General features: G+C 50.2%; 1 protein-coding gene across 2 annotated transcripts in view; it reads right to left on the reverse strand.

Annotated features, from left to right (window-relative positions):
- Positions 1-1,177: 1,177 nt before the first annotated feature.
- The window catches only part of LOC120393076 (zinc finger protein RFP-like), a 30,105-nt gene continuing 15,596 nt past the window's right edge, over positions 1,178-15,686 (reverse strand). For both annotated transcript variants that reach the window (XM_039517689.1, XM_039517688.1), the window contains 4 exons: positions 3,872-3,894; positions 3,191-3,306; positions 2,500-2,550; positions 1,178-2,164 (listed from right to left, as the gene is read on the reverse strand). In XM_039517689.1, coding sequence (XP_039373623.1) covers positions 1,629-2,164; positions 2,500-2,550; positions 3,191-3,306; positions 3,872-3,894 — 726 coding nt within the window. In that variant the 3' untranslated portion in view covers positions 1,178-1,628. The remainder of the gene's footprint in view (positions 2,165-2,499; positions 2,551-3,190; positions 3,307-3,871; positions 3,895-15,686) is intronic.

Consider the following 15,686-nt stretch of genomic DNA (forward strand, 5'->3'; position numbering starts at 1 on the left):
TGCACTTTCCGCAGTGAGTCCGCCCAGGCGGGGTCCTGGGGCAGCCAGAGGTCCCTGCACCCCAACTCGGCAGTCAGACGTGACTCTCAGCCAGACTGTAAAACAGAAGGTTTATTAGATGATGGGAACACAGTTTAAACAGAGCTTGTTGGTACAGAAAACAGAACCCCTCGGTCAGGTCCATCTTGCGGGGTGGGGAGCCCAGAACCAAGTTCTGAGTCTCTCCCCATTTCCCCAGCCAGCTCCAAACTGACACTCCCTTCTCTGGCCTCTGTGTCACTTCCGGACAAGGAGGCCACCTGATCTCTTTGTCCCCAACACCTTCAGTTGGCATCTTGCAGGGGAAACTGAGGCACCCACACAGTATTCAGAGAAAATATTAAGAACATTCCCACTTCATCACAACAGGTACAACAAAATATAATACTGTATATTGAAGTAGGCAAGTGCTGCTTCTGACTTTCCACTTTTAATTGACCCTTGTAATCTTGTGGCGCTGACGCGTTGTAGCTTCATTTTATATCGGCTTACAGGGCGGGAGCGGGGGGGCACCACCATTTTGGGCCCCACCAAAAATTATACAAACCTGCCGCCTATGTAAAGGGTAGGGGGGAAATGACATCTAATTAAATCCATTTATTGGCTTTCAGAGGCACAGTTTTAAGTATGATCTTGGAGACCAAAAAGAAATGAAAGGGAAGAAAGTCCAAGACCAGAAGATAGAAATAAACTTTATTCTGTAAATTTTCTCATCTGAATCTACAGCATCCAAATAACTAAACAGAGCAAAATAGGAGCATTGAGCTAGGGAACTGGGGGGTGGCTATGCAGAACATCACTATGCTTGTTACATTCATAAGTAAAGAGCAGAGGACTTTGATGGATGACCCTGATTGAGTCAGAACTTAGGCCAGGTCTACAATGTAAACTTACTTTGGTACAACTGTCACTCAAGGGTGTGAAAATCCACACCCTTGAGTGACACAGTCATACCAACAGAACTCCCGGTGTAGACAGCGGCACGTTGACGGGAGAGCTTCTCCCCTTGCCATAGCTACCGCCTCTTACAGAGGTGGATTAATTACACTGATGGGAGAAGCTCTCCTGTTGGCATAGCAGCCTTTCACTTAAGTATTACAGCAGCACCAGTGTGTTTGTGCCGCTGCAGCATTTTAAGTGTAGACCTGCCCTAAGACAGGCAGGCTCTGCTGTGACCCTGGGAGTGGCTCCTGGTTGGCCAGTCTGTGTGTGCCTGGAGGATCACAGAGTTACAGAGACAGGCATGGAAAAGGGTTGAGAAACTCCTGTCACCAGTATAATGCTGAGCAATTCAATCTTGTCCTCTCTCATCACCAATTTATTGTAAGTCTTGCAGCACTCAGTGTTTTTCTTACAATCCCAGCTGCTGGAGTAGATAGATTTGAGGGAGCTCAGATTATATTACAGATACATTTCCAGCCTTCATGTTTGTGTAGAAAAGGATTAAGAGAGACATGATTTTGGGGAGCCTGACACATCATTTTCATAGGCTGGCAATGTGTGATAGCCATAATTTATCTATTTCCCACATCTTTGCTCTATATTAGATATCTCATATTGAGTGTGATACCCACTCCTCCGTCACAGTTTTAATCCAATAGATCATAGTGATAACCAACAAATTGTTTCCGATATTTGACACACCGGCTCCCAAAGAAGGGGACGATCTTCCCAGTGAAAGAGCATGTGAAAGTAAAGATTGGCTCTCTGCCAGAAGATGTAACGTCATAAAATGTAACTTTCTCCCCTTCATAATCCAGATAAACCACAACGTTACTGGGGCTACGATGTAGGTCCAGAGCAGTCTTAGGGGAGGTGAGGGCCCAGTACTCATTCCCTGTACTCTGCAAAGCCCAGACCCCCTCCTCTGGTGTACAGCTTATCGCTCCCTCGTGTGTCACAGACTCTTTGGCAATGCCCAAAACCCAAAGATGTTTGTTCCCCACCTCCACTTCCCAGTAACATCTCCCTGAGGTGAAGCCCTTAGAGCCCAGCACACAGGCAGCAGGGTAAAACCTGTTCTGTTTCTCCAGAGATTTTGTGTGTTGGTATTTGTATATCACACTCTCATCTGTGGATATGATGGAACAGCGATTTGCCAGATCTGGATCCAGAGTGGCCTGCACTGCAAAAGGGGAGAGAGACACAGGAGGAGAGTATTATGGTCTGTCCTCACTGCAGAGGTAATGCAGGCTCTTACATAGCTGCTAACCCTGATGCCCTTCCTGTCCAGACAAACCCCTCACCTGAGTTCAGTGGCGCTTTCCAGCCAGGCCAGTTGGCTTGGATGGGGAGCTGAGGTACAGCCGGGTTCTACTTTCACTGGCTCGTGATCTGCCCACTTTGCAGCGAGGACGCAGGCTGAACCACTCTAGTAAAAAGCCTTCAGAAGCTTTTTCTAAAAATTAATCCTGAGATTTTAATTAATAATTGTAGGAAAATATCCTCATGGAAACTTACCATCTTTCTCCGCCTTTGAGATCAGAAAGCTCAGTTGATAGGGCAGGGTCTCTGGAGAAAGAAAAGAGCAGAGGAGAGGTTCTCCCTTTCTGGTAGGAAAACAGACTCATGAAAACTTAGGGCTGGCTGGATTCACACACAAACAGGCGAGGTGACGCCAGCATCACAACATCCAACATTTAGGCCCTTGGACAGTCACTGTGATTCACAAAGCCTGAGTCAGGCGCCTGTACCATGAACAGGGACAGAGCTGCGCCTTGGGATGGGATTCACAAAAGCCAGCATGCTAGGTGACTCCCTGCTTATGCCAGCCAGCTGGAAGTACCATAGTGAGGGGTTGTGCTAGGCCCCGGCCCTCTCAGGGTGTTCGTAGCATGGTAGGTGCCTCCCTTTGCATGGGTGCCCTCATGCTCTCCTGTGGGAGATGTTCCACTGGGGATAATCAAAGATTCAGTGGGGAAGAACTCATGAGAATGTCTCTGTAGCCCGGTGGCTAGAGCATCCTCTGGGAGGTGGGAGACCCAGAAGCCTGTCCCCTGCTCAATATTTAACACGGAGACAGAGGGAGGCCCACATCAGACCCCTGTTAGAAGCCCTTCTTCCCCTCTCGGGACTGGGGATTCCCCACATACCAGGTGAGTATCCTAACTGGAGATCACTGTAGCATGAACCCAGATAACTGTTAAGTTACCTTTGAATTTCTTCAGAGTCTCCTGCAGACAAACATTTCTTTGGGAAGAGACGCCGACTCTCTCTCTCAGGTCCTCTGGCACTGCCACTGGTTTCTCGAACTTCAGCTTCTCACACCTAGAGGGAAAAAACCCCAAACACTCTCTAAATCTTTTCTGTCTTTTGTGAGAATGAGCTACCAGAGGCTGCTCTCTCGTGGGCTCATTGTGAGCCTCTGACTCCCACTGGTGAGTCAAATGCCTTCCTCACTGGAGTATTTAAATGCCTAGATCCTCAAATGGGAGTTAGAGAGTAAGGGGTCCACAAGCTGCCCCCTCAGAAAGAAGGGCCTAATCTTGTGGGAAAGGATGCTCCAGTAGTTACCTGGTTGCTGTAGGACTCTGGAAACCTACGCCCACTCCCTTCTCTGCCACAGCCTCCTGCATGACCTTCGGCAAGTCACTTAAGGCCTGATTTTTAAAAGGTCAGTCCTGGGATTTTCAAAAGCATCTAAACCAAGCTAGGCTCCCAACTGCCACTGATTGCAATGGGAGGTGCCTAACTCGCTTAGCCGCTTTGGAAAATTCCACCAAGTGCCTAGCTACATATCAGGTGTCTAAATACCCTGCAAAATCTGACCCTGGGGGTCCAATCCCCTTCCAACATCGTGATGCGTAAGGGGGAGTGCAAAGGAGCTACGTACCTGCTCCAGGTGCTTCTGATGTCCTAGAAGAGAGAAAGGGGCGGGAAGAGGTCAGTCCCACGTGCCACAAGCTGGGGATCACTCCTGCTCTGGAGATGGATGACTCACTTTGCCGTCCCTAGTCGAGCTCTACATGCAGTTCTTTGTAGTTGCACCTTTAAAAGTCCATTCACAGACTTCGATGGACTGGGACCCCTAAGCACGCACCACGACTGTGGGTTTTCTCCTTCTGAATTTATTTTGCCTGTGCCAATGGCACTTCCTCAAACAGATTCATCAGACACATGAATCCCGGACTTCCACAGGCAACTGCTGTGTCCAGAGTATTTGCCTTTCTCCCTGTATGTAATTCTAGTCAGCAATTCTGAAATCTGGATTCACTCCGCTTCTTAATAGGCCCTGCAAAGAACTTTGTTTTCCTAATCTCCCACTTCCTAGAAACTGGAGTTGTGCCTTTACTGCTTCCAGATCATTAGGGCCCTTCATTTTCCGCTTTATTGTAGTTCGTTTTTCCTGAGAATTTATCAATGTTTATTACCACAACAAAAACAGGTGAAAATCAGTGCAAAAAGCTTAACTTTTCTGGGTAAATATCTGGGTTTGTTTTGGTGGATGGAAAGACGGGAAAAAAGTATTCAGTAGATTAATGCTTTGAATTCCGTTCATCACTGCAGTTTGCTTCAGAACTAAAACAGAACTCAAAACACAATGCCCCTCTGAGTTTAAGAAAACACTAGATCTGTAATCCCCAAATAAAACTTTTCATTTGAACCAACAGTTTACTGGTGTAGACTTAGAACTATTGGCTTATAAATATTCACATTTGATAATTGGGCCACCCCATTTGCAGTGCATACACTCAACTTCACCCTTGGCTCCTGTTTTTGTTTCTTTAACACTTATGAATACTTCCTTGTGTTCTGAAACGTATTCTGCTACAGATTTTTATTTTCTTCCCATTTTAGTGCGTCAGATCTTTAACCCATTGTCTTAACAGTTTGAAACGTGTACGTGGTGGGTGAGATTCATCAGTACGTTCAGATGCACATGCACTACAGAGCTTTTGTGCCTGCCTGTTGATTTATTGTGTGTATCTTCTAGACAGGGCCGGCTCCAGACCCCAGCGCGCCAAGCGTGCGCTTGAGGCGTCATTTTGCCGGCAGGGTGGCAGGTGGCTCCGGCGGACCTTCCGCAGTCATGCCTGTAGGAGGTCCACCGGAGCAGCGGGACCAGCAGACTTCCCGCAGGCATGACTGTGGAGGGTTCGCTGGTTCTGCGGCTCCGGTGGATCTCCCGCAGGCATGCCCGCGGATACCCACCGAGCCGTGAGACCAGCACGCCTCCGCAGGCACGCCTGCAAGAGGTTCCTGGAGGTACGGGACCGGCGCCCGGCAGCGCGCCCCCTGTGGCCGGCCGCCCTGCTTGGGGCAGCCAAATTCCTAGAGCCGCCCCTGCGTCTAGAAGAGTGGTAGGCAAACTACGGCCCGCGGGCCACATCTGGCCCCTGAGCTGCCAGCTGGGAGGCTGGCCCCTGACCTCTCTCCTGCTGTCTCTCCCCTGCCGCCACACAGGCAGCACTCTGGGCAGCGGTGTTGTGCATGCCTGCTGAGCAGCAGGGCAGCATGTCTGGCTCCAGCTGCGCGCAGCTGCCAGACATGCTGCTCTGAGTGGCCTGGTAAGGAGGCCAGGGCCGAGGGGTTGGATAAGGGGCAGAAGGTCCCGGGGCAGTCAGGGGACAGGAGCTGGGGGTTGGATGGGGCAGAGGTTCTGGGGGTGGTCAAGAAACAGGTGGGGTTTGGATAAGCGTTGGAGTCCTGGGGGCCTGTCAGGGGCGAGGTGTGGATTGCGGTCAGGGCAGTCTGGGGACTGGGAGCAGAGGGGTGGATAGGGGTGGGGTTCTGGGCGTGTTAGGGATGGGGATTCCAGGTGGTGGTGGTTAGGGACAAGGAGCAGGAGGGTTGGAGGTTCTCGGGGGCAGTCAGGGTGTAGGAAGTGTGAGGAGGTGGATAGGGGTGTGGCCGAGGCTGTTTGGGGAGGCACAGCCTTCCCTACCCAGCCCTCCATATAATTTTGCAACCCCAATGTGGGACTCGGGCCATAAACTTTGCCCACCCCTGTTCTAGAACAATACGTTCTTACTTCAGCAGGCAGCTTTGCATATACACACTGACTAATGTATTATTGGAATACAGAGATCTCATGCAACGTATTGTATGTTTTATATATTTGAAGGATACAAAAGTAGGATGAAAAAAATGACTACTACTTCTTTTAAAACCCGGGAATTTTTGGTAAAATTGGTTTAAACTGAAAACAAAGGGGCTTATGTATGATGTATCAAAAAGGCCTGCGACATCTGCCTTTAAAACAGCAAAACTGTTTCCACACTGGAAATATTAGAAATGTCAAATGTTGTTTTCCCTCGCTTTGCTAACGGACACGCTGACAGTCTCCATTGTGGAGTGGGAGCTCTCCAAGAACTTAGTAAACGCCAAAGTTAATCGCTTCAGAATCTCTCCCTTCCTGGGCAGGGATCTGGGTGTCTCTAACTGTCTCACCTGCAGAAATTCACCATTGGCTGCTGACACTTCTCTTCTATCTCACTGATCAAGTCACTGAGCCGGGAAATCTCCTCAGACAGTTTGGTGACATTTTCATCCTGTAGCTTCACAATTTCCTTGTCCAGCTCTTCCAGCCGGGCCAGCAGGAGTCGCTCTTGTTCCTCCAGGAATTGCCGCAGTTGCTCAAATTCAGACACAATCTTCTGCCTCTCAGCTTCTATCTTTCCCTGTAACGAAGGGACAAACAGGGAAAGGACAGGTCAGGGACTAGGGTTGCCACATGTCCAGATTTCAACCGGGAAGTGCAGTCGAAAAGGGAACCTGGCAGTACAAGTCCGGTTCCCCACAGTAACTGGCTTCCACCACCAGGGGCTGGGAAGAGCAGCAGTTGCTGCTGGGAGCCTGGAGGAGCACTCAGGGATGGCTCTGGGGGAGAATAGTACGGCAGCTCCTGTCCTGCCCCAAACACCCTTCTACCCCTGCAGCGTGGCTCTCCCTGCCCTAAGCACCTCCACACCTAAAGCCCCGCTCAGCTGGCAGGGGGAGGGAGGTGGAGAGAGCAGCAAGTGACAGTGAGCGGGGGAAGAGGAGTGGGGGGCGAGGCCTGGAGGGAAAGAGGCAGAGCCTGGGACGGGGCAGGATCCAGTGCTCAGCATCCGGTTTTCAGAAATGAGAAAGGTGAACAGCCTCTCAGGGAGACAGTCTGGAAACAGTTCTTCGAGCCCTCTTTTCATTTCACCCTCCTATGAACATACGGATGAGATTTCAGGAGAATATGCCTGATAGTTACTAGAGAGAAGATTCAGCTGGCCTGAATGAATAACATGTTTGAAAGCGCCTTGGTGACTTAGGAGTCCAATTCCTATTTTCAAAGTTACTTCTGGTGCTTAGGAGCCTAAGTTTCTTTGAAAGTGACTTTTGAAAACAGAACTTAGGGTAAATTTTCAGAAACAGAAAAATCATTTAGGAGCTGAAACCCATTAAAAAAAAATGTGTGAGGAGCTGCTTTTAAAAGCTATTTAAGTGTCCAAAGATGCATATTAGCCCCTACAGGGATTTTCAGTATCACTTAGGTTCCTAATTCCCCTTGACTACAGAAGGTATTAGGTGCTACTTAGTTGCTTTTGAAAATCTCACTAGGCCTCTCTCTGCATTTTAAGGTCCTAAATACCTGTGAGAATCTGGCCCTTAACCACTTGCAAAACTGTAAACATTAGGCTCCAAAATCACTTAGGCATTTTCAAAAATGTCACGCAATATCTCTAAAATGATGAGTCTTCAGGTCAGAGTGGCTTAGTATATTCTGCTGAACATCTAGAGTCTTCCAATAGCAGAAAGGTTGGAAGGGGGGGGTCTGACTCCGTATCAGGAATACATTGGCAGAGAGTTGTGGAGACAACTGAAGGAAAGTTCTGCTGGTTATCTACACAAAACGCCAGGTACAACATATACTGTGCAAAATGCTTTTTCTCCAGCTCTTACATGTTTCATCTGGTATTTTGTACATTACATTGTCGCAGAGGAAAGCAGTCGTTTCTGGTGGTTATAGATGGAGATTCAGGGGGAGGATTTCTGAGATACAAAACAGCCACTGGGAACCTAAGTCCTATTGACAGTCAATGTGAATTAGGCACCTAATCACCCATATGTGCCTTTGAAAACAATCTCCCTTCAAATCAGTGTTTGTAGCTGGATTTGGACCCACTGATGTGTGGGGAATAAGATCAGTGCTTAGAGTTGAAATGGAAACCAGTGGAGGAATCAGCCCAGAGGGAAGATAAACAAAGACAAACATGATCACACCCTGTAAAGGTGTGTGGACAAGAGGCAAAGCACCTGAGGTTATCTGGGAGTTATCGAATACATTACAGCAGGGGTAGGCAACCTATGGCACGCGTGCTGAAGGCGGCACACAAGCTGATTTTCAGTGGCACTCACACTGCCCGGGTCCTGGCCACCAGTCTGGGGGGCTCTGCATCTTAATTTAATTTTAAATGAAACTTCTAAACATTTTTAAACCTTATTTACTTTACATACAACAATAGTTTAGTTATATATTACAGACTTCTAGAAAGAGACCTTCCAAAAGGTTAAAATGTATTACCAGCATGCTAAACTTTAAATTAGAGTGAATAAAATGAAGACTCGCACAGCACTTCTGAAAGCTTGCCACCCCTTCATTAACTTCAGTCTTGCTCATAGTTAGCACCTTTTAGCTCAATTTATCTGGACAAGGTGAACCCTACACACCACACTAGGTCAGATTAAATTAGGTTTACAATGTTTACATGTCAGGGTTTACACCAGTATAAAGACATTACTTTAAAAAGTGATTTGAGGTACATTTGTAGTACACAAATGTAGAGGATGTACACTATATGCCCCTGCTAACATGGGCAGAGATAGCAGTGTAGATGGTGAGGCATTGTTTAAGCAAGTAGAGTCGCACATGCCTGAACCCTATGGGTATAAACCCTACGGACATGGCTGTCTACACGCTCAAACAGTGCCTTCCCATCTATACTGCAGTCTCCGCTGCTTCAGTGCCGAGCCTTTCCTCACTGCTGGAGCCTTCCCCACCACAGGTAAAGGCTCCAGAAGCGGGGAAAGGCTCCGGCAGCTTTGCTGCCTCCCCCTGCTGGAGTCTTTTATTCACACATGTAGCTACACATGACAGCGTGGACATAGGAGCCGACTCCATGGGTGCTCCAGGCCAGAGCATCCACAGAAAAAATTAGTGGGTGCTGAGCACCCACCGGCAGCTCCCCGTGGCCCCGCCCCACCCCCCTGCTCCAGCTCACCTCTGCCTGCTCCACGAGAGCACCGCCGCATCCTGCTTCTCCTCCCTCCCAGCTCTTGCGCCGTGACACAGCGGATTCGCTGGGCAGGGAGGGAGCGGGAGGAGAGGGAACGCTGCATGCTGCAGGAAGAGGCGGGGTCAGGGTGGGGATTTGGGGAAGCGATCAAATAGGGGCAGGAGGGGGCGGAGTTAGGGCAGGGACTTTGGGGATGGGGTTGGAATGGGGTCGGGGCTGGGGGGTCAGGGCAGGGCATGCGGGCACTCACTGGCGCCGGAGAAAGTTGGCACCACTGAGCGTGGACACAGCCTGCTTTTCACTGTGCTGTGTAGCTACACATACCTTGCAGGTCGCCCCAGCGGTGTGCCGTGTAGATGTAGCCATAGCTAAATCAAAGCAGTGCTGTGTATAGACAAGAGCTGACACACTCCCCACACAGAGAAATATCAACCCTGACTGATATAACTGCTGGACCATCACAATGGGAACCCACCAGATATTCCTGACTTTGCGTCTCTCCATCCTGTTTCCACTCCAGAAGTTCTTCTCTCTCTTGCTTCAGGGTGTCCAGTCGGGGTTGAATTTGATCCTGAGGCAAGAAAAACAATGTTTGGGAGGGTCAGGGGCTGAGGTGTCTGTCTTCACAGCTACATTTATGTACATTGCATGTCCCTCTCAGGCTGTCCCACAGACAGTGGTCATGGCAATGTCACAATTGCCTCTTGAGAGGTGGGAGATTCCAGTTCAAATCCCTTTCCCTCAGCAGGCAGAGGGAGAAATTTAACCAGGGGTCTCCCACATACCAGGTGAGCACCTTTCCCCTAGGCTAACCATTATGAGGAAGGTCTGCTGCCTCCTCCCCGGCCATTTTGTGTGGAGTGACACAAGTGCAGATCTCCATCATCCAAGAAACGGCTTAGATGCCTAAGCCGCTTGACTCCAGGAGAGGGATTCCTAGGTATGGATCACAGAGACAGGTGCATTCCTACACAAAACTCTGAGGGGGGCGGGGCTTAGCATACACCCCTCTCAGCAGCATCTCCCATTGTAATCCTGTCAATTACAGGCCAGTAAGCCTAAGGGCTTGTCGATAAGTACAGCTCTGCAGCTGTACCGCTACAGCTGCGCCACTGCAGCACGTGCAGTGGAGACGCCATGCCGATGGGAGAGAGCTCTCCTATCGGCATAATAAACCTACCTCCACGAGCAGCAGCATCTTAGGGTGGCGGGAGAAGCTCTCCTGCTGACATAGCACTGTGCACATGAATGCTTTTGTCACTCAGGGAGGTTAAATATTCACAACCATGAACAACCGTAAGTTTTGGCAACATAGGCTGCATTGCGGACAAAATGGCAGCTGAATTTCACTGTTGATAAATGCAAAGTAATGCACATTGGAAATCATAATCCCAACTATAGATATAAAATGATGTGGTCTAAAGGAGCTCTTACCACTCATGGAAGAGATTTTCGACTCATCTCTGAAAACATCTGTTCATAAAAGCTAACAGAATTTTAAGAACCATTAGGAAAGTGATAGATAATAAGAGAGACAATATCACAGTGCCACTATATAAATCCATGGTACATCTTGAATACGCCATACAGTTCTATTGGCCCCATTTCAAACAAGAGAGATTGGAATAGGAAAACGTACAGCGAAAGGAACAAAAATCATTAAGGGTAAGGAACAGCCTCCATATAAGGAGAGATTAAAAAGATGGAGAGTTCAGCTTGGAAACAGACAATTGGGGTGGGGATGTGATAAAGGTCTATAAAATCATGGATGGTGTAGAGACTGAATAGGGAAGTTTATTTACCCCTTCACATTACAGGAGCCAGGGGAAATGATCAGGCTGCAGGTTTAAAAACAAACAAAAGGCAGTACTTCTTCACGCAACACACGATCAATCCATGGAACACATTGCAAGGGATGCTGTGAAGGCCAAAAGTATAACTGGGTTCAGAAAAGAATTAGATGAGTTCATGGCGGACAGGTCCATCAATAGCTATTAGCCATGGTCAGTGATGCAACCCCATGCTCCAGAGATCCCTGAACCTCTGACTGCCAGATGCTGGGACCAGATGACAATGGATGGATCTTTTGATAATTGCCCTGTTCTCTTCAGTCCCTCTGGGACACCTGGCATTGGCCACTTTCAGAAGACAGGATACTGGGCTAGATGGACCTTTGGTCTGACCCAGTGCAGCCGTTCTTATGTCCTTAGTGATTTTCTAGGTGCCTAAAAGTTAGGCATTGCAATGCTGAGCAGCACAACACCCAAGTCCCTTTGGAGATTCAGGACGAAATCTCCTTTGAAAATGAGACTTTGGCTCTAAAGTCAGTTGGGGCTTTTGAAAATGTGCTCCAAGGATCTTCTTCTGTAATTCACCGGGGGAGGGGGTTTTGAGGTGTTGCAGAGCCACAGAGGATCTAAAAGCACAGCTCCCATCCATTTCAATAGAATCTGGGCGTCTGAGCCCTGCATTACTTCTATGCTGTATGTGTCATGCTGCCAGGAAACAGAGAGGCCTTGGGGGCCCCAGACCTGATGTAGAGGCTTAGGGACTTTGTCCAGACGGCCCTTTGCCTGCAGCGAATCCTCCAAGTGCTGCAGGGCAATGGGTTGAAGTCGTATCCATTTTGCAGCAGCTTAGGATAGGGTGTTGTGCTCCCATGCAATGAGAGGGAACAGTATATGAAGAGATCTGGATGTCACAGAATGAAAGCTGAGCAACTTACAGGGAAGGACATTTTGGTAAGAGTGTTTAAAATACTTTAAAAAAAAGTGTATATTAAACTCTGGTGCCTAATGAACACTTGGGAGAAAGGGACTCCTGGTTAAAAATCCAACACACTCACAAGGTTCATAAATATTATGTTCAATTGTTTGGCATGGGGGAAAAGGAGCACTTCCGAGGTGCTCCAGTACTGAGACTCAACACGGTCCTGGGAATCAACCTTTTTCTTCCTTTAATCTTATTGTAGCACTAATACAGTCCACTTTGTCCTTAAAGCAAGAGTGGCAGACAGCACAGCTGATTCTGCCCTGAGTGGATTGCTCTGTCCAACAGGCGTTTTAAGGTCCCAATCTACTTGGGCTTCATGGGCCCTAGAATGTTGCATTGAATTTGTGGTGCAAATAGATGCATAAACCCAAAGCAAAACTCTAAAGCATGCATGGGTGGGATGTGAACCCCTGCCTCAGGGAGGCTAGCTGCCAGTTCAGCCCCTTCTATCTGAGGCCCCACTCCTCCCATGCACTGTGACAGCCGGCCCCTCTGCCCCATAGCACCGGGTGAACAGGCAGTGCAGCTCTCAGCTGCAGACCTAGGTGTGCCAGGCCAGCCCCCTGCTAACTCCCACCTGGCCACGGGGGAACAGATGCAGCAGGCTGGCGGGATGCAGGAGGGGGCCTGGGAGTGGAGGTTGGGCAGTGCCATGCAGGGCTGTGCCTTCCCTAACTACCTGCTCTGCTTCAGGAGCAGCAAAGTGACCAGCATTCAGCAAGCCAGGGAAAACAGGAATTCATCATCCTTCAGAAAGTAGCAGTAAACAAACCCATTGTGAATGCTGCTGACAATGTGTTACTTTACTGCTGCTTCCAGGAAGCAGCCAGCAGTCATCAGATATGAAATGCTCAAACTGGGCACTACGCCAAGCACTGGCTCTGTCAAAACTCAGCCGTGCTGAGCGGTTTATAATGTGATTGTAAAGCCCTGCCTGACAGGAGCGGTGAGAGGCTGTGTGGTCTAGTGGCTAGAGAACTAGGATGGGTATTGAGAGGCCAGGGTTTAATTCCTGGTTCTGCTACTGAGCTGTTTTGTGAGCTTGGTTAAGTCACTGCCCCTTCCATGCCTCTCTGTCCCTCCCAGTCCTTTGTGTTTGTCTGTGAGGGTGCCCACAGATCAGGCCCTGCAGGTGACAGAGGCAGGAGAACACCTGTCTTCACCCAGCTCATGGGTTGGCAGGAAATAGGCAGCCAGATAGATGCCTCTAGAGGTAGTAACACAGGTACTGAGAGAACTTGGACCTGAATACACAGGCACTGAGTGAGTTTGGGCTCCTACAGGGCTTGGCAGTAGCTCTGGGGATTGCAGTAGAGCCATTTAGGTGCCAAAACCCCAGCTGTATGCACCTCACTCTGGAGTTTAGGCACTTAAGTACCTTTGTGAATCCCAAGCCTTCGGCTCCCTCGCCTGCACTTTGCCCACCTTGACTGGTTAGACCAGTGGTCCCCAAACTGTGGAGCGGGCCCCCCGGGGGAATTCAGGGGGCCATGGTGGGGCTCAGGCCAGCCCCCAGGGGGCAGGGGAGTGCCAGCCACACATAGGCGCAGGAAGTAGGGGTGCATAGGGTGCTGAAGCACCCCCAGCTTTTGCTTTGGGCATCCGGGCTGCTGGCCTGGGGGAGCTCTCAGCTGCCTTACCGCTGTCCACGTCCCCCCTGCCCTCCCGGAGCCACAGCCCTGCTCCGGGCCCCAGCTCGGGGGGGCGGTGGGGGGCGCGGACAGGGGTAAGAGGGGTGTAGCTCAGCACCCCCCACCCCACTCCAAAAACTGTTCCAGCACCACTGCAGCCACATCTGCTGTGGCCTGGGCTCTGCTTCCGGCCCCGCTCCCTGCTCAGCCATGGCCTACCTTGTGCTCCCGGGCAGCCTCCTCTATAGGGACCACCCTGTGAGCGCGGTTAGCCTGGGATTCCCTGCAGATCACACAGATGAGAACTTGGTCCTGCTTACAGAAGAGTTTGAATGGCTCCTGGTGCACGTTGCAAAACCTCCTGCTGCTGCCGGGACACTCAGCTGCTTGGCTATTTCTACCATGTTCCCAGTTGTCTGTTCGGCCTCAGGGTCCCTGGGAAGGTCTCTCTGCACTGAGGGCAGGAGATGTCTGTGTCTGGTCTCGCTCAGAACTGGGCAATGCAGGCTTTGCATAAATTGTGCAAGCAATCTAAAGCTACTGGATCCTTAAAAAAACTAAGACAGATGGAGAAAGTAGCTTCGTCTCGTTGGCTTTTCAGAGGATTCACAGCTGCAGCCATGGCTCCCTGCAGACCGTGCAACAGGATAAGTTTCGTTTCCTGCCAGACCCAGCAAGCAGCCTTGCAAAGCAGATTGCCCAGCTGGGAGCCAATCACGCTCTCCGGGAGGAAATTAAAAACAAACAAAGAAACGCATCAACACACCCACACACCGGAAGCCACCCCCAGCACCCGGAAAACCCCCCAAACAAGCAACATGCTACTTGAAGAAATGAAGCAATTACATACACTAAGAAGCCAATAGAGCAGGGGTGGGCAAACGATTTTGCCCGAGGACCACGTCGGGGTGTGAAACTGTATGGAGGGCTGGGTAGGGAAGGCTGTGCCCTCAAACAGCCTGGCCCCCGCCCCCATCTGCCCCCTTCCACTTCCCGCCCCACTGAACCCTCAACCCATCCAACTCCCCCACGCCTTGTCCCCTGACTGCCCCCTCCCAGCACCCCCACCCCTAATCACCCTCCTCCTGGGATTCCTCCCCCATCCAACCCACCCTGGTTCCTGTCCCCTGACTACCCCAACCCCTATCCACACCCCTGTCACCTGAAAGGCCCCCTGGGACTCCTATGCCTATCCAACCCCCCATTCCCCGATTCCTGACTGCCCCTCCCAGAATCTCTGCCCCATGCAACCTGCCCCTGCTCCCTGTCCCCCAACTTCCCCCCTCCCGAACCTCCTGGCTGCCGCCGCACATGCACACCTCCCCAACACCGACGTCCAGACAGAGCCAACTGTTCTGCCAGCAAGGCTGCGTGGCTATGGGGGGAGGAGGGACAGCAGGGGAGTGGCTGGGGGCGAGCCTACCTGGCCGGGAGCTCAGGGACTGGGCGGGATGGTCCCACCGGACAGATGTGGCCCGGAGGCTGTAGTTTGCTCACCTCTGCAATAGAGGCTTGCTGGGAGCAGGCTTGGCAGCTTTCTTTCTACACCACAGAATGAACCCAGGCTCAGATTCAAGTTTAAGGCCAAGACCCTTTCTGTACCTTTGTGTTGGTGTCACTAGGCCTGAGTAAACCAAAGTTGTGACTTTGGGCCTGAAGTGAACCAAAGTTCTTACATGCTGTGAACTTTAACCAGCCTAAGATGCTAACAGACTGCAAGCAAAATATGTAACTATCAGCAATCTCAGCTTGCAAATGTAGGAGTTTGAAACAGCAGAAGTGGCGGGGAGGAGGGGGAGAGGGGGGAGGAAAATCTGTATGTGTTTGTGCTGTGAAGGCCAAAGATAAGCTTGTGGATGAGAACTTTTCTAACACGCTGAAATGTAATGCCTAATGTAACTGCTGTTGGGAAGGGAGGGGTGAGGGGGAAAACCGAACAAAAGGCTTACACAAACAAGTGGGGTATAAATGCTGGGACCCCGCCTGCGCGCGGGTGTGCAGGATTTGAGAATGCTTTTCTCCCTGGCACCTTTCT

Source organism: Mauremys reevesii, unplaced genomic scaffold (assembly GCF_016161935.1).
Source record: "Mauremys reevesii isolate NIE-2019 unplaced genomic scaffold, ASM1616193v1 Contig143, whole genome shotgun sequence".
Taxonomy (NCBI): Eukaryota; Metazoa; Chordata; order Testudines; family Geoemydidae; genus Mauremys; species Mauremys reevesii.